This window comes from Dromiciops gliroides, chromosome 3 (genome assembly GCF_019393635.1).
Source record: "Dromiciops gliroides isolate mDroGli1 chromosome 3, mDroGli1.pri, whole genome shotgun sequence".
In the NCBI taxonomy this organism is placed as follows: Eukaryota; Metazoa; Chordata; class Mammalia; order Microbiotheria; family Microbiotheriidae; genus Dromiciops; species Dromiciops gliroides.
This window is the reverse complement of record NC_057863.1, coordinates 458,100,321-458,123,872: the sequence shown is the minus strand read 5'-3', so window position 1 is coordinate 458,123,872 and position 23,552 is coordinate 458,100,321. Positions and strand designations below refer to the sequence as shown.

General features: G+C 36.2%; 1 protein-coding gene across 2 annotated transcripts in view; it reads right to left on the bottom strand.

The window, feature by feature from the left end:
• The window catches only part of WDSUB1 (WD repeat, sterile alpha motif and U-box domain containing 1), a 47,708-nt gene that overhangs the window by 3,333 nt on the left and 20,823 nt on the right, over positions 1 to 23,552 (bottom strand). For both annotated transcript variants that reach the window (XM_043995673.1, XM_043995674.1), the window contains exon 8: positions 20,687 to 20,827. In XM_043995673.1, the coding sequence (XP_043851608.1) occupies positions 20,687 to 20,827 (141 nt within the window). The remainder of the gene's footprint in view (positions 1 to 20,686; positions 20,828 to 23,552) is intronic.

The following is a 23,552-nucleotide window of genomic DNA, read 5'->3' as shown; positions in this document are numbered from 1 at the left end:
GAGCAAACCAAAATTCATGCTTGACTCTTCAACGCAAATATTTAACAATATTAGTTAAAAATAATTTTCATATAAAGGAAATTGAGAGTGGAATCAAGATGGTGAAGTATGGCAGGAATTCTTGAGTTCTCCCAAAGTCACTTGTCAACAACTATAAAATAATGCCTCAAAATAGAGCAGCAGAACCAACAAAAGGACAAGGAAAAAAAATTTCCCAGCCCAAGACAATGGGTAATGCAGTCCAGTGCAGGTGGTATCCATGCAAGCTAGTGAGCAGCCTGGGTCCTGGCAAGGCCCTGAGACACATGCACATTAGCTATGAGGCTCCATGGCCCTGACACAGGAGAGCTGAGGGCCCCTGGTCTCTTGGTACAGCAGACCAATGGCCAGATCCTATGGCTCTACTATCCAAGCACAAGAAGGTTGGGTTAGTGTCCCCTCCACCTCAGGAGCAGGGCCAAAATCTAAAAGACACAAAATAGGGAAAAAAGAAGAACCTGATAATAGAAAGTTACTGTGGTGACAGGGAAGATAAATACACAAACTCAGAAGACAACAATTTCAAAATGCCTACATGTGAATCTCAAGAAATTTGTGAATTGATCTCGGGCCCAAAAAGAACCCCTAGAGGAGCTGAAAAAGGATTTTAAAAATCAAATAAGAGAGGTAGAAGAAAAATGGTTGGAAAGTGATGTAAGAGAACCATGAAAAATTAGTCAATAGCTTGAAAGCACAAAAATGTAAAAATATGTACAAAAATTCACAAAAGAAAATAATTCCTTAAAAAGTAGAATTGGCGGGCAGCTAGGTGGCGCAGTGGTTAGGGCACCGGCCCTGGAGTCAGGAGGACCTGAGTTCAAATCCGGCCTCAGACACTTAACACTTTCTAGCTGTGTGACCCTGGGCAAGTCACTTAACTCCAACTGCCAACACCCCCCCTTCCCAAAAAAAAAGTAGAATGGCCAAATGGAAAAGGAGATATAAAACTCATTGATGAAAATAATCCTTTAAAAATCAGCATTGGGCAAATGGAAACTGATGACTCCATGAGGCAGCAACAAAACAATAAAACAAAATCAAAAGAATGAAAAAAATGGAAGAAATGTGAAATATTCTTGGAAAAACAAATGATCTGGAAACTAGACGGAGAAGAGATACTTGAAGAATTATCGTACTATCTAAAAGCCATGATCAAAAAATATTATATTTATATTATATATATATATAAAATTTTATATTTCAAGAAATTATACAGGAAAATTGCCCTGATATTTTAGAACTAGTGGGTAAAATAGAAATTGAAAGACTCCACCTCCTGAAAGAGATCCCAAAACCAAAACTCCTAGGAATGATTCTAGCCAAATTCACAATTCCAGGTCAGGGAAAAATACTGCAAGCAGCCAGAAAGAAAAAATTCAAATATCATGTAGCCACAGTCAGGATTATACAGAATTTAGCAGTTTCTATATTAATTGATACTGACATGAGATGCTTTTTTTTTTTTTTTACGGGGCAATGGTGTTAAGTGACTTGCCCAAGGGTCACACAGCTAGTAAGTGTCAAGTGTCTGAGGCTGGATTTGAACTCAGGAACTCCTGAATCCAGGGCCGGTGCTTTATCCACTGCGCCACCTAGCCACCCCTGACATGATATTCTTGAAGGCAAATGAGCTAGGATTACAACCAAGAATCACCTGTCCTATGAAACAGTATAATCCTTCAGGGTTTGGATATTCCAAGACATAGAAGACTCTCATACACTGCTGACGCAAAGACCAAGCTGAAAAGAAAATCTAATTTCCAAATAGAAGACTCAAGCATAAAGGGCAGCTAGGTGGTGCAGTAGATAGAGCCCTGGAGTCAGGAGGACCTGAGTTCAAATTTGGCCTCAGCCACTTAACCCTTACTGGCTGTGTGACCCTAGGCAAGTCACTTAACCCCAATTGGCTCACATACACACACACATAGACACACACACACACACATACACACACACACACAGAAATAAATAAATAAAAGAAGCATAAAAAAAGTAAACAGGAAAGAGAAAACAAGGGATTCAATAAGGTTACACAATTTACATACCTATACAAGAAGATGATTCTTGGAACTCTTAAGAACTTTATCACTATTACAGCAGTTAGGAGGAGTATTATACACAAAAAAAGGGTACTAGTGTAAGTTGGAATCTGATGGCACAATATCCAAAAAACACACAAAATTAAAGGGTAAGAAGAGGATTGCACTTGGAGAAAAGGGAAGGGAGAGGTAGAATGGGGTAAATTATCTGACTATGAAGAGGCACAAAAGACATTACAGTAGAGAGAAAAGGGGGGGCATTGTTGAATCTTATTCTTGTCAGAATTGGCTCAAACAGAATAACAGACAATCTATCATCCTATAGAGTGAGGGGACTAACAGAAGGAAGGATGGATTAGGGGAGGCTGTGGTTAGAAGTAAATACTGGTGAGGAGAGACAAGATGAAAGGGAACAGAGAAAAACAGAGACGGAGACATATGTAACTATGAACGTGAATGGACAAACTCACCCATAAAATGAAAGCAGATAAAGCAGATTAAAAACTAGAATCCTATAATATACTGTTTAGGAGAAACACATTTGGAAGCAGAAACACAGTAAAGATAAGGGGTTGGAGGAAAATCTGCCTTGCTTCAGCTGAAGATAAAAACAAAGCGGCGGTAGCAATCATGATCTTAGACAAAGCAAGGCCACAAATAAACCTAATTAGAAAGATAAGGAAGGAAAATACATCTTACTAAAAGGTAGCCAGAGACAAATAATTTCAGCACTAAATATATATGCATCAAATGGTAGAGCATCCAATGTTTCAAGGAGAAGTTAAATAAGTTACAGGAGGAAATAGTAAAACTGTACTGGTGGGGAGGTCCCTCAACTTTCCCCTGTCAGAACTAGATACATCTAATCACAAAAATAAACAAGAAAGAAATTAAGGGAGTGAATAGAATTTAGAAAAGTTAGTTATGGCAGACCTCTGGAGAAAAATGAATGGGAATAAAAAGGAATATATCTTTTTCTCAGTGATATACAGCACCTACACAAAAACTGAACATGTAATTAGGCATAAACCTCACAATCCAATACAAAAAGGAAGAAATATTAAATGCATTTTTTTCTGATCATAATGCAATAAAAATTACATTAAATAAAGGACCATGTAAAGATATATTAGAAATTAAGTGGAAACTAAATAAAATAACCTAGTTATAAAGAATGAGTGGGTCAGGGGCAGCTAGATGGCGCAGTAGATAAAGCACCGGCCCTGGACTAAGGAGTTCAAATCCAGCCTCAGACACTTAACACTTACTAGCTGTGGTGACCGCAGGCAAGTCACTTAACCCAATTGCCCCGCAAAAAACAAAAAAACAAACAAACAAACAAAAAACCCAAACAAAACAAGAATGAGTGGGTCAAAGGACAAATCCTATAAACAATAGATAACTCCATTAATGAAAATGACAATGAGGCAACATACAAAAGTTTGTGATACAGCCAAAGCAGCACTTAGGGGTGAATTTATATCTCTAAATGTTTACATCAATAAAAATAAAGAACAGATAAATGAACTGGGCATGCAACTAAAAAATTAGAAAAAAAGAAATTAAAAGTCCCCAATTAAATACCAGTTGGAAATTTTGAAAAAATCAAGGGAGAAATTAATAAAATTGAAAGGAAGAAAACCATTGAACTAATAAAACTAAGAGCTGCATTAAACTCATCAGGAAAAAGAGAAAGAATGTCCTGGATGTCAGAATGGTTTCTAGGATCTAGAATGGATAGCAAAAAGATAAAAGGAAAAAAGGAAAAGAATAAAAATGATAAAACTATAGGTAGTTATTTTAAAAATATTAAAATTCACAGACCTTTCGCTTACCTGAACAAAACGGAGAAAAATCAAATTGCCAAAATAAAAAATTATTAAAGGGAAATCTAATCATTAAAGAAATAAAAATAATTATCAGAACCTACTATTCACAATTATATACTAGCAAAACAATTTAAAAGGATTACTTAGAAAAATTAAAAGCATACAAATTAACAACATAAAAGATCTTTTCCTAGTCCTTATAAAATGAAAATCAAACAAGTAAATAAAAGAAAAGCCAAAGAAAAAGAACCCTTGGCCTGAGTGGGATTTACAGGTAACTTTTATGAAATATTAAAGAGCAATTAATGTTATATGATTCTCAAGTTATTTTCTTAAAACTACTAAACTCCTTTTTATGAGACAAATATAAGTATGCCTAAGCCATGGAGGAATGAATCAAAGAAAGAGAAATATGACCTATATCACTACTTAATAAAGAATTTAAAATAAAAGTTCAGCAAGATGACTATAGCAATAAAAGTTCTATTTAATATGTATATGTGTGCCTGCATATATGGAATATTTGTGTGTATATATATGTGTGTATATCTCTATATACATCTATTTTATGCATAAAAATTATGACCAAATTGTTTTATATTGGTAATAATGGTTCAATATTAGGAATATTATCAATATTAGGAATATTAGGGGGTTCAATATTAGGAAAAATATGAGTTCTATTAAAAAACAAAATACCCCTAGCTGTGTGACCCTGGGCAAGTCACTTAACCCTCATTGCACACCAAAAAAACAAAAAACCCCAAACTGTTGATTATATCAGTAGATGCAAAAAACCCCCAAAAGCTTTGATAAAGTACAATAGTATTTATATTCAAAAGCTGAAAGCATAGACATAGGATTATTTTAATATGGTAAAAAGCATCTATCTAAAAGTATTATTTGTAGTTGCAAAATACCTGAAACTTTTCCAGTAAAGATTGGAGGAAAGCAAAGACATTCTCTCTCTACTATAACTTGACATAGGTCTAGAAATGCTAGCAACAGATATTATTTAAAGGTTTATAATTATTTTCACAGGAGACAAAATCATCCCCATTTGCAGATGATGCGGCTTACTAAAAAAAATTCTGAGAAACAGGGAAAAAAACCTAATGGCAACAACTGCTTCAGTAAATTAGCAGGATATAAAATAAATCCTAAAAAAAAATTTTACATAAGAAAAACAAAATCCATGAGGAAATCCTTAAAAAGGAAAGCACATTTAAAAAAAACTACAACATGCATAAAGAGATGATTTAAATAATTGTAGGATATTCATTGTTCATTGTTGAGATATACCAATAAAAGTGATATTACTAAAGTAATTTACATACTTAATACTATACTAAACTACAAAAGAACCGGAAAAGCAGAACTAGACAAAATAGTAAATACTCATTGGAGGAACAAAAAGTCTATAACTTGAGGGGAAAAGATTTTGTAAAAGCAGGATGAAACCCCCCAGAAAGAAAAAGAGCTATTTATACAAAAAATATTTATTAGCAGCTCTTTTGTGGTGGCCCAAGGAATTGGAAATCAAGGAATGCCCATCAATTGGGGAATGGCTATATGTGTAATTTAAGATCTAAATGTGGATTCTAATGTGTTCCCCCAGTTTGGGGGAAACTGACTCAAAAATCATGATAAAAAATGAGTTTAGGGTTTTTAAGGGGTTTATTGGAAAATAGAAAGAAAAAGATTGAGAACAGAATTCTAACAGCCTGGCATTCCTATCTTTCCTCAAATCTCCTGTGAAGTCCTCTGCCGCCACCACCATCAAGTCCGGAAGCCAAAAAGGCCCGCGCTCTCTGCGCAGGCTCCCTTTCCTCCTTCCTGTCTCCTCCCAGACCATAGGAGGCTCCTCCAGTTGATTGGCTGGTAGACTTGATAGACAGCACCCATGAGCAAACATCATTTCCTGACGCCAAGGAAAAGCCACAATGCCTCTGAGGCATTTTCCTCATGGTGGAGCTCTCCACAGCAAGTCTCCAGTAGGTGGCGTCATTCCAATTATTACATATATAAACTGTGGTATATGATTGTGATGGAATATTATTGTGCTATAAGAAATGACAAACAGGACAATTTCAGAAAGCACTGGAAAGGCATATAAACATGTATAGCAAAGTGAGCAGAATCAAGAGAATGGGGTGCACAGTGACAAATGACTTAACTATTCTAAGCAACACTATGGTCTAAGACATATCTCAAAGGCCTAATGATAAGGCATACTCTCTACCTCCAAAGAAAGAACTGATATTGATTGAACACAGACTGAAGCATGCTATTTTCACTTTCTTTCATTTTTAAATTTTATTCCAGTCATTTTATACAAAACAACTAATATGGTAATGTTTTACATACTGCATATGTATAACCTATATCTAATTGCTTACTGCCTCAGGAGGGGTGTGGGGAAGGAGGGAGGAAAGGAGGAATAGAATTTTGAACTCAAAACTTAAATTAAAATGTTTATTATTTTTTTAAAAAAGCAGGATGAAAGTGGAATGATAACTATAGATTTGATACATGTAAAGGAAAATTCTTAACCAAAAAGTGGTAGAAGTGATAGAAATTACAAAAGATAAAATAGATAATTCAGTTACATTAAAGTGAAAAGCTTTTGTACAAACCTTAAAATCAATGCAATTAGAATAAGAGGAAGTGTCAGGGGAGAGGAAAAAAATACCACATTGCAACATATCTCTGATAGGAGTCTGATAGCTAAGATATACAGGTGTCCCCACAAAAGTCTTACTTCAGTTTTAAGTGTGAGTATCCTAGCCCTAAGCACTAAGATTTGGAGACATTCTATATCATTGTATAACTAATACAATTATATATTCTGAATAATTCTCTAATAGCTAAGTGGTCAAATGATATGAATGAATTTTGAAAAAAAGTATACTATTAACTAGAATGAAAGACTGTTTTCAAATCACCCATAACAAGATGCAAATCAAAACAATTCTGAAGTTCATCTCTCTCCCGACAGTGACTAAAGACTGAAATGGATAATATGGGCATGGTTGTGGGAAGACAGGGACACTAAAATACACTGACTGCTGAGTTAGTAACTGATCCAACCATTTCAGAAACCAATTTGGAATTGTCTTTAAAAAATTTTGAGGGGCAGCTACGTGGCGCAGTGGATAGAGCACCGGCCCTGGATTCAGGAGTACCTGAGTTCAAATCCCGGCCTCAGACACTTATCACTTACTAGCTATGTGACCCTGGGCAAGTCACTTAACCCCAATTGCCTCACTAAAATAAATAAATAAATAAATAAATAAATTTTGAGCACCATTCTAGAGAGCAATTTGGAACTATGCTCAAAGGGCAATGGGACTGTGCAAACCCTTTGACCCACTAATACCACTGCTAGGTCTATATTCCAAAGAGATCATAAAAAAGGGAAAAGGACCCACATGTACTTTAAGCAGCTCTCTTTGTGGTGGCAAAGAACTGGAAATCAAGAGAATGGCCATCAACTGGGGAATGGCTGAACAAGCTGTGGTATATAATGTGGAATGTGATGGAATACCACTGTACCATAAAAAATGAGCAGGCAGATTTCAGAAAACCTGGAAGGATTTAAGTGGACTGATGCTGAGTGAAGTGAGCAGAACCAGGAGAACATTGTACACAGTAACAGCAATATTGTGTGATGATCAACTGTGATAGACTTAGCTCTTCTCAGCAGTGCAATGATCTAAGACAATTCCAAAGAACTCATGATGGAAAATGTTCTCCATATCCAGAAAAAAGAACTATGGCTTCTGAATGCAGATTGAACCATATTGTTTTTACTTTTGTTTTTCATTTTTGAGGATTTTTCCCTTTGTTCAGATTTTTCTTCACAACATGACTAATGCAGAAATATGTTTAATGTGATCATACATATATAACATATCAGATTGCTTCTGTCTTGGGTGGGGAGGAAGGAGAAAAATTTGGAACTAAAAATCAAAATGAAAACAAATGTTGAGAACTAGCTTACATGTAACTGAAAATAATGAAATACTTTTATGATTAAAAAAAGATCAATGGGGGGAAAAAACAAAAAACCTCACTTTGATCTAGTGATATCACCTGGCAGGCATATTCCCAAGAGATCAAATATAGAAAGTATCATCTTGTAAATACTAAAACATGCATAGTAGGACAATTTTTGTGTGTGTGTGGAAGCAAGGATTTGGAACAAGATATAGAATAGACAAAGAATAACTAAAATTGTGGTACATAAGTAATAAAATACTACTTTTGTTATAAGGAATAACAAAAAGGAAGATTTCAGAAAAGCATGGGAAGACTTGAAGAACTGATAAAGCAGAACCAGGAAAGAAATATATATGAAACTGGCAATATAAATGAAGGTAACAACAAAATTATAACCAAAAGCTTTGTTAACAAAAAAATGAAATGAATGATGTATAATTTTAAAACCAATGTTGGTTCCAGAGAAGAGTTGGAGACATGCAACTCCTTCCCTTCATTTCAAGAGTGGGAGACCACTAGCATAAATATATTGACTACACTATCAGATATGGTCAATGTGTTCATTGGTTTTGATAAACTGATTCCTACCCCCTCCCCTTGAAAGCTTGTTGGGAAAGGATATATTTGGAAATCAATGAGAAACAACAATGAACAACATCAAAATATTTTTTTAAAAGATGGTTCAAGGGAGTTCAAGGGGAAATACTATAGTATGAAAACCAACTGCAGCACCAAAACAAAGACAGAGAGAGAGAGGGAGAGAGTGTCTCTATTGATAAAATGCTCTTTGAGGGTAGGCACTGTTTTATTTTTGTTACTGTATGTCCAGCACCTAATACAGTGCCTAGAACACAGCAGGTAGTTAATAAATGCTTTTTTTTTTTTTAACCAAAAGTCAGTTTGCACTTATGCTTAAAATGGCTTGGATAAACCTTGACCTCATAGTAACCTAGATAATGCAGTTTCGAGCATATTAAAAATGTTGGGAACAATGCAGGGGAGAAGAGAAAAGTTCTGTGTTTTTGTTTGCCTGGATTTATGATTTCACTGAAGTAGGTAAATTCTGGTAAAGAAACTTTTATCAAAGCATAGCTGGAGTTCTTGTGCAAGTTAGGATCTTAAGGAGTTGTCTATGTCACTGAGATACACTTGCCTTGTATTGTACAGCCAGATGTTCCAGAGGGAAGACCCAAAGGTATTCCTAACTCTGAGGCCATCTCTCTGTCCATGACGTCAGGCTGCCTTTTGTACAAATAGTTACCAGTTATATTATCTGAAAAAGAACTTTAAACTCAATAACATGAGTGCCAAATCTCTCCATAGGATTTACAAAGCAAATACAGAGCCTTTCATGTTGGAACAAATACATATTTTTGAGTGAATGAAATATAATGAATTTATGCCCTTCAAACTTCCATTTTGCTTTTCTGTTTTCTCTCTCTGCAAAGTTCTTCTTTAATTTACTTCCTATAGTTCCTTGAATAGGGTATTGGCATGCATATGTGGTGAGCTTCCATGTCCACTGCCTGCTCATTGGTCTTCATGCAGTCCAACTAGGTCAACAAGGAACCATCCATCGTCCTAGTACAGTATAATTAGAGTTGAAAGGGACCAGTGACCCCCCAGACCATCTGCCAACCCTCCTTACTTTATTGTGGCAGCTAGGGCCTAAAATCAGGAAGACCTCAACTCAAATCTATCCTCAGATACTCACTAGCTATGTGGCCCTGGGTAAATCATTTAATCCCTGTTTGCCTAAATTTCCTTATCTGGAAAATTAGGATAACAAAAGTACCTACTTTGCAGGTACTTGTTGTAAGCATTAAATGAGATAATGATTATAAAGTGCCAATAAATAGTAAGCACTATATAAATGTTAGTTATTATTTGTAAATTGAGACTTTACCTCTAGATCCAATAGTTTCTTATTTCATAATAAAAACACGTAAACATGTTTTAAAGTTCATATCTACATGCAAGAGAGAAAGAGTCAAACTGGGAATTATAGTAACAGCAATTTGTGTTTTTATAATTTTCAGTCTATATAACTAAACAGAATTCTGAAAAGGTTTTAAAAGGTGAGAAGTTTTGGAGCTCATTGACTTCTCATTAATACAATGCCTTTTGTTTCTTTCTATCATTTCATTCTTCCATTGTGTTTATAAAATATGATGGTCTAGTATTGCTTCACTGAGCAGAAAACATAACAGCTGGCTTATACAAGTCATCCACAATCATAAGACCGTACCTTTAAGCTTCTGATGACCAGTCCAGTGTAAAAACATTGAACAATCATAGCACTTACAGCAATGAAGCCATTCAGATGACTTTATTAGTAGTATTATAACCCCCTCTGTGGGATTCCTTTTACCACTTATGTTTAAGTGATTTCCTTTTAGAATAGTTACATTAGGCAGTTTTAAATTTATCTAGGGTTTGCAACTTTATGTAGTAGAGAAGAGGAGAAGCAGGCTTCTCTTAAGCCTCACTGATTAGTCAAAGAAACAAGCGATAGATAACAGAGATAAGAAAGTGTTAATGTGTTAAACAAGTGCAGGGGCAGCTAGGTGGCACAGTGGATAAAGCACCGGCCCTGGATTCAGGAGTACCTGAGTTCAATCCGGCCTCAGACACTTAACACTTACTAGCTGTGTAACCCTGGGCAAGTCACTTAACCCCAACTGCCTTACTAAAAAAACAAAAAACAAAAAACAAAACCAAGTGCAAAGACATGTCTATGCTCTATTACCTCTTCATGAAGTGTGAAGTTACCCTCCATGAAACTAGAATGGCAACCTACCATTGGCCTTAAAAAGCTAAACGTGAAGCAGTTTTATGGATTATGACCCACTATGGTCTCTTTGGAAGGTCAAACAAGATAGGGAGATTACTACTATCTTACTGGCCAGGGCATCATCTTGGTAGAAGAAACTGCTTCAGTTGGATTACTGTTTTTTACTTTTTTTGGGGGGGGGGGGCAGGGCAATGAGGGTTAAGTGACGTGCCCAGGGTCACACGGCTAGTAAGTGTCAAGTGTCTGAGGCTGGATTTGAACTCAGATTCTCCTGAATCCAGGGCTGGTGTCTTATTCCACTGTGCCACCTAGCTTCCCCCATGGATTACTGTTTAACTACAACAATACTACCTTCTTATGTTCTTGTTTAATCTCACATGGTTAAACAATTTTTTGTTAAGGTGCTTCGGGAGTAGCAAATGCAACATTTGCTATTCTGGTCAGTCTGCCATCAGACCACTTTGATATGTGTACTCTCACATGGTTGAGTGATGAGATGAAGGTGTCAAATATTTTTCAGTAGGCTCTTTGAAGTAATCCTCTAATATAGTACACAGTGACCTATCATAGTTTATGAGGACTCATATCTATCTACCTAGCAAATAAAAAGACCACCATTTATGATAACTTCAGCCTTTGCACCAAGATACGGTAGAGGATAAAAGTGGTAACAGGAAATCTATCAAAACTCCACAAGATCTTCAAACCCAATCAATATATAGATTGAAACGCAGTGACTCAACAGGAAGTTGTATATAAGAGAGAATGACAAAAAATATGCTAGAAAAATTGTAGTTCATAATTAAGAACCGAAAGGGTCCAAAGGCCTGTGTATATTTAGAAATTTCATTCGGGTATATAATGAATACTTTCTTCCAGAAGAGAATGGGAATCACTAAATCTCGGTGAGAAATAAACATAATATGAAATGGATCACCTCTAACAAAAAGGAACCAACTTGTAGCTAACCTTAGAGTTTAGCTTTTTGTAAAACGGCCTCCAGTTTTGTGTGTTGTTACTATGTGGACATTTCTGCATGTGGTACAGTGGGTAAAGCACTGGCCCTGGATCAGGAGGGACCTGATTCAATCCAGCCTCAGACTCTTGACGCTAGCTGTGTGACCCTGGACAAGTCACTTAACACTCACTGCCCCACCCTCCCCCCCAAAAATGTAAACTGGCAAACTGAAAGGAGAGTTTTGCTTTTTAGCCTAGTTTGAGGGCACAACTGTTCATAAAGCAAAGCCAACTCCATAATAGTACAAGAATTCACTGAGTATGGAGGGTGCTTTTTTCTTGTTGCTTTGTTAATTTTCTCAGTTTTATTTGAGAGACTCCTCATTGGCTAGGTAAAAAGTCGAGCTGAAGTGGTGGCTAGGTGTGCAGTGGATAAGCATTGGCCCTGGATTCAGGAGTTCCTGAGTTCAAATCCGGCCTCAGACACTTGACACTTACTAGCTGTGTGACCTTGGGCAAGTCACTTAACCCCCACTGCCCCCCCCCAAAAAAAGTCAAAACTGAGCTCAGGCCAAGTGTTAGAAAAATACTAGAGGATACTGCATATCATAAATTATTTTAATATAAATACCCTTAAAATTTGTCTTTTTCATCTAATAAATGCTTTAAAATTAATTACCTATGGGCATTACTGGGTAACCTAGCACCTGGTACCAACTTAAACTAAGGAAATATTATTTTAGCAGTTGTTTAGACAAATAGAAAATTAGCATCTTGCATAGCATTAAAAATACTTCAATATATCTTTGATTTTCAGAGTAGAACTCCTTCCATTTACACAGATCACAACTACTCCATGTCTTATAAATGATTTCATGAGTTGGTACTGCCAGTCTTCTGGTGATGAGATTCTTAAAATGTAGCTAAGTCTATTCTTTCAGCAATATTCCATCCCTTGGCCTATATTTAAAGGTCTTTTACTTAGGGAGGACCTGCTACATAGTATAATAGTTTCTGAGCTCTCAAGATCACTCCCATATGAATATGAAGTTTTAGAGTAGACAATAACGTAGAGCACCACAATATAGAATTAGAAGTTATACAGTGGGAAAACAAACACTTTCTTTTGGAAAAAGTCAGTGCCCTTGCTAAATGAAAAAAGCGGGATTTTCAGCAGATTATTCCCATCACATTGCAATATAAGCTTTAAAAACAGTTTTTACCAAGGGTGGTCACAAAGCTATCCATGAAATCATTAGAGCTATCAGGCTGCGACCACAGTCTTTCATGTACAAATAAGTAAGAATAGTTCTGTGCCTAGCTAGGAAATTACGATCAATAATCTGATTTAAGAGTCTTGGACTCAGTTCCTCAAAAAAAATTATGGATGCATTGATAATTTAGTATAAATGCAGTTTAGCTGAATTTAATCAAATTTCCACAAAGGTAAACAATCACAATAACGTATTTCTCATGAAATATGTTATGCACATCATTAAGAAGAAGTTTTATTTCTTATTTTCACTACTTTCCGGGAAGGTAAATATGCTGTTATACTAATTTATTAAGCAAACAAAAAATCTTAGATTTAGGGAAATTGTAGATTATAAAAAAGGTACCATATATATTTACTAGACTAAAAATATTTACAAAACAATAAACTGCACAAGAGAAACTAACTGAACTACAAGATGGCAGATTGGTAATAGTTGAAGTATGCTCTACACAATAACAAGTATTTTTAAGCAGCATTCTGGAGGATGAAATCTTTATCTTTGAAAAAAAAAATTCTTGAAAATTTAGTGCTTACTGCTGTCCTATGACATTATATTAGGTACTGTATATACAAAGAAAGAGTAACATATATCACACTCTAGGAATTTACAGTCTAATGTTGGGGTTGGGGGGGGGGATATACATACTTAGAAATATAATCCCTGAATAGTGAGCTAGTTACAAGTGAAGGAGAAGACAAAATGTTAAGAATAAACTGAAGAGGGGGCAGTTAGGTGGGGTAGTAGATAAAGAAAGCACCACAGCCCTAGATTCAGGATGATCTGAGTTCAAATCCGGCCTCAGACACTTGACACTAGCTGTGTGACCCTGGGCAAGTCACTTAACCTTCATTGCCCCCCCCCCCCAAAAAACCCAAACAAGAATAAACTGAAGAAAGATCACTTTCATCTTGGTAGGTGATACTAAGTGGCCCAAAAGTCGATGGGTTAGCATAGACTATACTCAATCTTGGGCTTCGGTTTTGTTTTTAATATATCATTCTTTCTTTTGTGCTCCTATCCAGGGTTTCCCCTAACAACATCAGAATTTGGCTCTAGTCTAGGTCTCCCTTCCAAAAAAAGTGGAAAAAAAGGTCCCATACAAGAATCAAGACTATCATATCATCAAATATAAAACTAGCTTCATTTAACTAGACCTCAAACCCCAAAAGACAAAAAGCATTCATTCATACCCAAGCCTACAAATTGTCAAGACCACTCTACTTCCTACTTCTATAGTCCTCTACGTCTCTTGGGAGGCTGCCCACAAGTAACAAAGATTTCTAATACTAACCCAGGGCCAAGATTCCCTACAAAGGGAAAGTAATTGTTTTGATGAAAGAGAGGCAGCCCTTCTACCTCTGGGGAGCCCTGCCTTTCAGGCATATCTCATCTGGCTGACCTTTCTTTAAGAAAATCATTTCCATTAAGAAAAGCATTCAATTGGCTGAACAAGTTGTGGTATATGAATATAATGGAATACTATTGTGCTATAAGAAATGATGAGCAGGCAGATTTCAGAGAAACCTGGAAGGAATTACATGAACTGATACTGAGTGAGATGAGCAGAACCAGGAGAACATTGTACACAGATCAACAACATTGTGTGTTGATCAACTGTGATAGACTTGACTCTTTTCAGAAATACTTCCAAAGGACTCATGATGGAAAATGCTCTCCAAATCCAGAAAAAAGAACTATGGAATCTAGATGCAGATTGAACCATACTATTTCTATTTTTTTTTTGTTTTTCCTTTTTGCTCTGATTCTTCTTTCACAGCATGACTAATGCAGAAATATGTTTAATGTGATTGTACATATATAACCTATATCAGATTGTTTGCTGTCTTGGGGAGTGGGGAGGGAGGAAGAAAAATTTGAAACTAGAAATCTTATAAAAACATGTTGAAAACTATCTCTACATGTAACTAGAAAATAATAAAACCCTTTTATGAAAAAAAGAGAAAAGCATTCAAAGTTGCTAGAGAATCAAGAATCTATTCCTTTTGGTGAGCTTTACTTTCCCAGACACCTATACACTCTTCAAGCTCGCCTACTAATGTCTAGAAATATAGCTTAGCAATGAACTTCATGGGCAATGTTGTATAACCTTAAGGAATAAAAAGTATGATGAACATTATGAAGATGGGGTTAACTCAGTGAATACCAGGTGTTAAAGGTTAAATTCTAGCTAGTCTGTCTAAAATATCTAATGAGTGGTTGCCAATAAATTATAAGCTTTATCAAGAGTTAGGCTTTTAAGCATTTATTAAGGAGAATAAGAATTTGGTAAAGAGAGAGAGAAAGGCCTACATTCATCTATCTATTAAAGGGAGAGCACATTTCTAGCTCCGCTCTCCACCAGAGTCCAAAGGAAAAAGAGCAAGACAGAGCGCCCGGTTTCCCCTTCCTCCTCCCACCAGCCAACGTCACTTCCTAATGCCAAAGAAAAGACTTCACTTCATGGCAGAACTTTCCTATAGTACGTCTCCAGTAGGTGGCGTCATTCCAATCATTACACAGGAAAAGACAAGTTCATAGTTAGACAAGAGTTAACTTTGCCAAGAGAACTCTACTCCTTAAAAATCTATCATAAATAACAGAAGAAACTTCTCATCAGTACAGAAAAATTCATATTCAGACTCAGGTTTGGTGCTGGGCACATCCTCTACAACTGAAAAGTCAAAAACAAGGATGACACTCTTCTTAGCTATACTGATGTGCTCTTTATTACAGTATGTTTGGAGGAAAAGAAAAAAGTTTTCAAAATAGGCAAAGCTATTTAAAAACAGACAACTGGTGGCACAAGAGCACCGGGCTGAGCATTAGGAAGACCTTAGCTCAAATCTGGCCTCATGTACTTACTTGCTGTGAGATGCTAGGCAAGCAACTTAATTTGTGTTTGTCTCAGTTTCCTCAATTGTAAAATGGGGACATTAATAGCATTTACTTTGTAGGGTTACTGTGAGATCAAATGAGATAATATTAATAAAAATTGCTTTAGCATAGTGCCTGACACACAGTAGGCACTATCTAAATGTTTATTCCTTTCCTTTGCTTTTTCCCTCTCACCCTGTTGCATAACATTTTAGTTACATTCAAGCCCAGATAGCTCCCTTGTAGAAAGGCAAGGTGGATAACAGAGTGCTTTCCTTGGCATCAGGAAGCCTTGCATTGAAATACTGCCTCTAACATTTTGCTAGCTGTGACTTTTGGACAAAGGATTTTACTTCTATAAGTTTTAGTTACTTCACAGGTAAAATTGGGGATATTACAGTATCTCTCTAAGAGTTGTTTGAGGATCATTCCAAGTTCCTTCAGGTAAAGCATACCTTATAAGGTTTTCAAACCTTAAAACTATATATATATATATATATATATATATATATATATATATATATGAGCTGTTATTACCATGTAGCTAACCTTAAATACAATAACATGGGAATCAGGCTCATGTTATCAAATACATATAATTTTTTCCAACAAATATCACTCTAATACCAGATTGTGCATATTATAACTATGGTTTGTATAGCATTTTAAAGGCTGCAAAACATTTTAAATATGTGACCTCAATTGATCCTCACAACTCTAAAAGGGAGAGTATTACTCTCTCTCAATGTATATACGTATATATAAAATTATTATTGTATATTATCATTCTCATTTTACCAATGAGAAAACGGGGACAAGAGAGTGTAATGACTGAGGGAATATTCCAAGATGTCCAGCTGAGGTCTTCCTGTCCCAAGTCAAGCACCCCAATCTCTGTCACAAAGATACCCCATGTATGTGGAAGGATATACCAAAACAGAATAGGATTTCCTGGTTTTCACCAAGTAAATTATATAAGTGTTCAAGAAAAATACAGGAAAAACTCCAAAATGATCACATCAAATTAATTCGTATTCAAAAAATAGTATTACTGACTTTAAAAATCTGACTTTTAAATATATTTAATCAAATTCAATATATTCTTATAAAAGTTTAAAAGTATAATTTGATACTAATTTCTTTTAAAGAATAAAAAATTTAAAATTTTGGTTAGTTGAGCGCAACTATCATGCAACTGTGATAATTTATGAGAAATCTGTTTAAAACTTAATAAAAACATTCAGTATTCACAATCTGGTAACTCAATGATTATCACATTTAAATGAATTCATTACTATGCAAACATAAAATTTTGCATTTTGCTTCCCAAAGAAGCCCAATGTTCAATTATTTGTAATCCTATGAATAATGACTTACATAGATTATACAAGCATAAAGTTAACAGAAATCTCCTGGAAAGAAAATGGCTTAAAAAAATTCCTCCAAATGGTTTAAATCATGGTGTTTTTTAGCAAAGCAACCTCTCTAAAGAAGGGACATTAGGGAGCCAAGATGGCAGAGGAAAGGCAGTAAATGCTCAAACTTCCTGACACATTTACTCCAAAAAAACCCCTCTAAAATACAGCCAGAAAATAACTCCTAGAGCAGCAGAAACCACAAAAAGAAGGCCAAAATAATTTCCCAGCCAAAGACACCTTGGAAGTTCAGGAGCCAGGCTGGGAGTAGAGTCCAGCCCCATGATTGCACCTACACAGATACAGCCCCAGGAAGGCTGCACGGAGAAATTTACTCCTAGCCTCCAAATCAGCTGCAGTGCCGGCATCTTCTGGAACTAAGTTCACAGTCTGGTGAGAGGGCTGAACGGGTAGCTGGGTGGGGGGGGAGTCTGTGGGGGTTTATGCAGGACCGAAGGGGGGATTTGGATGTCTTACCCCAGCAGGGAACCAGGAAGAAACCTTGAGCAGTGGCGACCCAGGTGGGGAAGGGGTGCAGGCTTGTTGGAGCTAGCAACCACAGAACATAAAGTTTTGCTACCTGGTTGATTGGCAAGTTGGCCTGGGGTCATCTACAGACCAGAGAAAGGGCCAGGTGAGTGAAGCAACTGCTCCTCATTGAATCATAACACCTGGAACCCCCTGAAGCTTGGGACAGTATATCCTGGAAGCAGAAGCCCACACTAAGAAGCAGTTAAAAGTCAAGTGAAAGATGGGCAGGATGAACAGGCAGAGAAAGTTGTGAACCATAGAAAGCTTCTTTGGTGACAGAAAAGATAGAGGTGCATCTTCAGAAGAGGATAGCAACATCAGGGCTCCTATATATAAAGCTTCCAAGAAAAATATGAATTGGTCTCAGGCCATAGAGGTGCTCAAAAAGGACTTTGAAGATAAGGTCAGAGAGGTAGAGGAAAAAATGGAAAGAAAAATGAGGGTGATGCAGGAAAGACATGAGAAAAAAATCAACAGCTTGAAAAGCCAAATAGAAAAGCTCTCTGATAAAAATAATTGCCTAAGAATTAGGATTGAATAAATGGAAGCTAGAGAATTTATGAGAAACCAAGACACAATAAAGCAAATCCAAATGAATGAAAAAATAGGGGACATTGTGAAATATCTTCTTGGAAAAACTCCTGATCTGGAAAATAGATCCAGGAGAATAAGCTGAAAATTATTGGACTACCTGAAAACCATGATCAAGGAAAGAGCTTAGACATCATCTTCCAAAAAATTGTCAGGGAAAATTGCCCTAATATTCTAGAAGCAGAAGGTAAAATAGAAAGAATCCACAGATCACCTCTTGAAAGAGATCCCAAAAGGAAAACTTCCAGGAATATTATAGTCAAATTCCAGAGCTCCCAGGTCAAAGAGAAAATAGTGGCAAGGCAGCCAGAAAGAAGCAATTTAAATACTGGGTGAGCCACAGGTAAGAACAGCACAGGATCTAACAGCGTCTACATTAAAATAGTGGAGGGAATGAAATAGTATATTACAGAGGGCAAAAGAATTGGGGTCTACAATCAAAAATCACCTACCCAGCAAAACTGATTATAATCTTTCCAGGGGGGAAAAGGAGACTTCAATGAAAAAGAGGACGTTCAGATAGTTTGTGATGAAAAGGACCTGAACTGAATAGAAAATTTGACTTTAAATGCAGACCCTAGAGAAGCATAGAAGAGATAATCAGGGAAAAGAAATCATGAGAGGGGTTAAAAAAGTTAAACTGTAGGGTAGCTAGGGGGGGGGTGGCAGTGGATAAACCACCGCCCTGGATTCAGAGAGAACCTGAGGTTCAAATCCAGCCTCAGACACTGGAAACTTACTAGCTGTGTGACCCGGAGCAAGTCACTTAACCCCTATTGCCTTGTTAAAAAAAAAAGTTAAACTGTTTACATTTCTACATGGGAAGATGATATGTCTAAATCATAAGAGCCTTATGAGCATTAGGGCAGATGATAGGAATAAATTTAGACAGAGGGCACAGGTGGGAAATGATTATAAAAGGATGATACCTGTAAAGCATTTTTTTTGTTTCTCTTTTTTTTGGGGGGGGAGGGTGTGTGGATGGGGTGGTCGGGGTTAATGAGTATCTTGCATCCGAGGCCAAATATGGACTCGGGTGCTCCTGGATCCAGGGTGGGTGCTTTGTCCACTGTGTCACCCAGCTGACCCATGATTATATCTTTGGGATAAAATTGAGCAGGGAGAGGAATATACTGGGGGAAGGGATAGGGGAGTGGCAGAAAGGGGTGAAATTTCACATAAAAGAAACAGGAAAGGGCGTATGGAGTGGGGGGAGAGATGGGGGAGGTATAGGGAAATGAAGGAGCCTTATTCACATCAGAATTAGCTCAAAGACCTTAATCTCATCAGAGTTGGCTCAAGGAAGGAATAACATACACATCCAATTGGGTGGAATAATCTATCTAACCCTGCAGGAAAGTAGGAGAGGAAGGAGATAAAGAGGGAAGGGTGAAAGAGCAGCAGAGGGGGGCGGCTAGGTGGCACAGTGGATAAAGCACCGGCCCTGGATTCAGGAGTACCTGAGTTCAAATCCGGCCTCAGACACTTGATACTTACTGGCTGTGTGACCCCGGGCAAGTCACTTAACCCCCATTGCCCCGCAAAAAAAAAAAAAAAAAAAAAAAAAAAAAAAAAAAAAAGAGCAGCAGAGGGGGTAGTCAGAAGCAAAACACTTTTAAGGAGGAATAGGGTAAAAGAAGATAGAAAATAGAGTAAATATCATGGGAAGGGAATAGGATGGAAGGAAACAGTTATGATGATTGATTATAATGGCAAAATGTATGGTACTTACCTTGCTGGGCTATCGTGAAGAAAATATATATATATGATGAACAGGATGCTACCAGAAAAACCTGGAAAGACCTACATGAACTGAAGCAGAGTGAAATGTACTGCGTACAAAATAATAGCAATAGTGTAAGATGATCTGCTGGGAAGGACATGGTTATTTTCAGCAATGCAATGATCCAACATAACTCTGAAAGACTTATGAAAATTGCAATCCATCTACCGAGAAAGAACTGATGGTATGTGAAAACAGGTTGAAGCATAATTTTTTTTGATAGTTCCCTAATCTGAAGTTTTGTTTTTGTCTGTTTTCTCTAACAACCTGGCTAATGTGGAGATGTTTTGCATGACTACTCATGTATAACTTATATTGAATTGCTTGAGTTCTTGGGGGTGGGGGTTGGAGAGAGAGGGAGGAAGAGAAGTTGGAACATAAAGTTTTAAAAATTTGATGTCAAAATTTGTTTTTACATGTAATTTGGAAAATAAAATTCTAAACAGAAAAAAGGAGGGACATTAAACATTTTTCACATTTAAGCATACTTCAATTAATACTTTCTATTATTCATTTAATATTTTTTGAAAAATTTGGTGGTGTTTCTATACATACCAGATGCGATGACAGGCTCTTTCATTAGTTCCCTAGTTATTGGACATAGGAATTCATCTGGAATTCCAGAAGAAAGGGATTTCACTTTTACTTTCAGCTCTTCAATTTTCCTCAATACTTTACTTCGCAGTCCAAGAGATTCTGAAGAAAGATTAAAATTGTTAAATTCACCTAACTATGACTGACTAGGAGAGATTTCACTTAATGTAACCAAAAATCTTCAGATAATACTTTTTCGTTTAGTTAGGCCTCTCTTTTTAAAAAGAAATAACATTTTAATGTATTTTCAAAGTCTGTTTTTGTTTGCTTAAAGTAAGTTTGAAGTAGAGAATGAATGGCTGTTAGAAGATTTTATTCTTAAAAGTGTCTTAGATTTTAAAAGTTCCTAAAATTTCAAGTTGGTTCAAAGAATATACAACAAAAAATAGAATAATTCAATTCTGTTTATTTGTAAAACTAAACATTTCCCAAATATGGTTATCAAGATTTAAAAGTGTTGGCCTCACTCTGAAAATTCCAAATACAATATAGCAGTATAATGTATATAGATTTCATAATATTTTACACGAATATCTACACTGATCATTGATCTGTTATACAGTGTGATCACAAAGTATGGAAGAAAAGTGTGAACAGGACAGTTTGTTGACTTTGCCACTTTTTTCTTTATAAAAGTAGGTTTTACTGTTGCTAACTAGGAGGGAAAAAAGTTAAAAAAAATACTGTCAGCTAGATCTGTAGAATTTTCAAGGTGGGAGGGAGATAAATGGGGTAAAAATGGAGGGGAAGGGTCAAGAAGTAAAGTAATCTCCATAAAAAATATAAGCCCCTAAATTAAATCAAACCTAGAAAATAATGAAAATAAATTAGCAAACTGTTAATGTTGGCTATGAAATTCTCTTAACAGAGCCCTGAGTTAAAACCTTAGAATATTTAAAATGAAGCACCAGAAGAAAAAATAAAGAATTTCTTCATGGAGCATGACACTATTTGAAACTACTTCTATGGCTTTATGACTCCATAAAATTCCTTGGATTCTCTGTCATTAGTTAGTCTCAAGAGGAAAATTATCCTATATAAAAGTCTGAGCTATTCTTTCCTTCTTTGGTTTTAAAGAGACTTACTAAAATTCAAACTTATATATAAAAATGAGACATTACAACCATATACCACTACTTTCAACAAGTACTTATTAAGCATTTACTATATGCCAGGCACTAGTCTAAATGTTAGTGAGACAAAGATATTATCCCTGCCCTCAAATAAGTCACATTTTAATGGAGGAACACAACATGCAAATAACTGTGTACATGACAAGCTATACACAGTGTAAATGGAAGGTAATTTTAAAGACAAGGACTTGGGCTGGTATTTGGGAGGAATGATGAGAAAAAGAGAAAATAAATTATAATTGAAAAAATTTATTTTAATATAAAAAGAAAACAAAAAATACCCTTGTAATAGAAAAAAAAAAGTCAGATTTTAGTCAAGTCTCAAAAATATCCAGGGAAGCTAGGGAGGCAGCCAACTTAAAAACAAGTTGTATTCCAAAAGTTCACTTGTAAGTCAACTCTGTAGAAAAAAGAAACTATTTTTTAAATAGAAATGATATCCTGGAGTGTTTAAGTTTCTAGGCTGGCCACTAAAACCCCAGAACTATATCATAGCTTAATTACTAATGAATATTATCAGGCTGAACTCTGAGTCTTAGCTATAGGGAACATGTGCTACAAGAGAGAGGAGTAAAAAATTTGAAAATTTCCTCTGATTTTTGGATTTCCCCTCCCAACAAAAGAAGTTGTAGTTAGCACATTCTATCTCTGGTACACTCAAGTGCTCCTCTTCTCTTGCCCCATTCTGTCCAAAGCACATAACTATAGCATTTCATCTAGCCTTCTCCTTTGTCAGAGAAAGGAGGTTTTTCTAGGTTTGACCAGGCTGAATCCCATGGATGACTACTGGCATAGGAGTAGTGAGCCAAAAAATGGTAGTTTTTCACATATCAAATTCCATCTCATTGGGGCAGCTAGGTGGCGCAGTGGATAAAGCACCGGCCCTGGATTCAGGAGGATCTGAATTCAAATCCGACATCAGATACTTGACACTTACTAGCTGTGTGACTCTGGGCAAGTCACTTAACCCTCACTGCCCCGCAAAATAACTAATTAACTAAATAACTAAATAAAAATAATAATAATAAAATAAAATAAATTCCATCACAGACTGTGTTTCATTTTCACCTCACTTAGAATTCCTAGCTTCCCTCAAAGGTCAGCTCATGCCTCTTATGACAGGATGCCTTTCTTGATCTTCCAAGGTGCTACTTACTACTTCCCCTTCTCCCCACCAAAACAGTCATATTTACTTTATATATCTTTTCTGTTTACTCATGCATACAATGTGAGCTTCTAGAGGGTAGAAATTGTGACATTTTTACCTTTATATTCCCAGCACCCTCACAGTGACTGGCATAGAATGAATGATTGATTGGTGTCATGCAAGTGTAAGAGTTAAAACATATATATGTTCCAGCAGCGAATTATTTCTAGCTTGGTCACACAATATGGAGGTCCATATAGAGTGGAATGAAATTTAATCTAGAGAAGATTCAGAATGAGGAGGGTAAAAAAGAAAACTATTCTAAGAGATCAATTTTTCATGTTGTTTATTTCTAAGTACTTTACTTATTTTTGAGGAACTTTTACGAATAAGCTTATATGTAAGCTGCCTCAGAAGCCAGTGGTATGATACTCTATTTCTTAATTTAAAGATTTCTTGGTTTAGGGTTTGGTTACTCCAGATGACCAAAGTAATGAAGCCTATTACTTTCCAGTTCAGTTTGGTACATGAAACTTTTACTGATTCA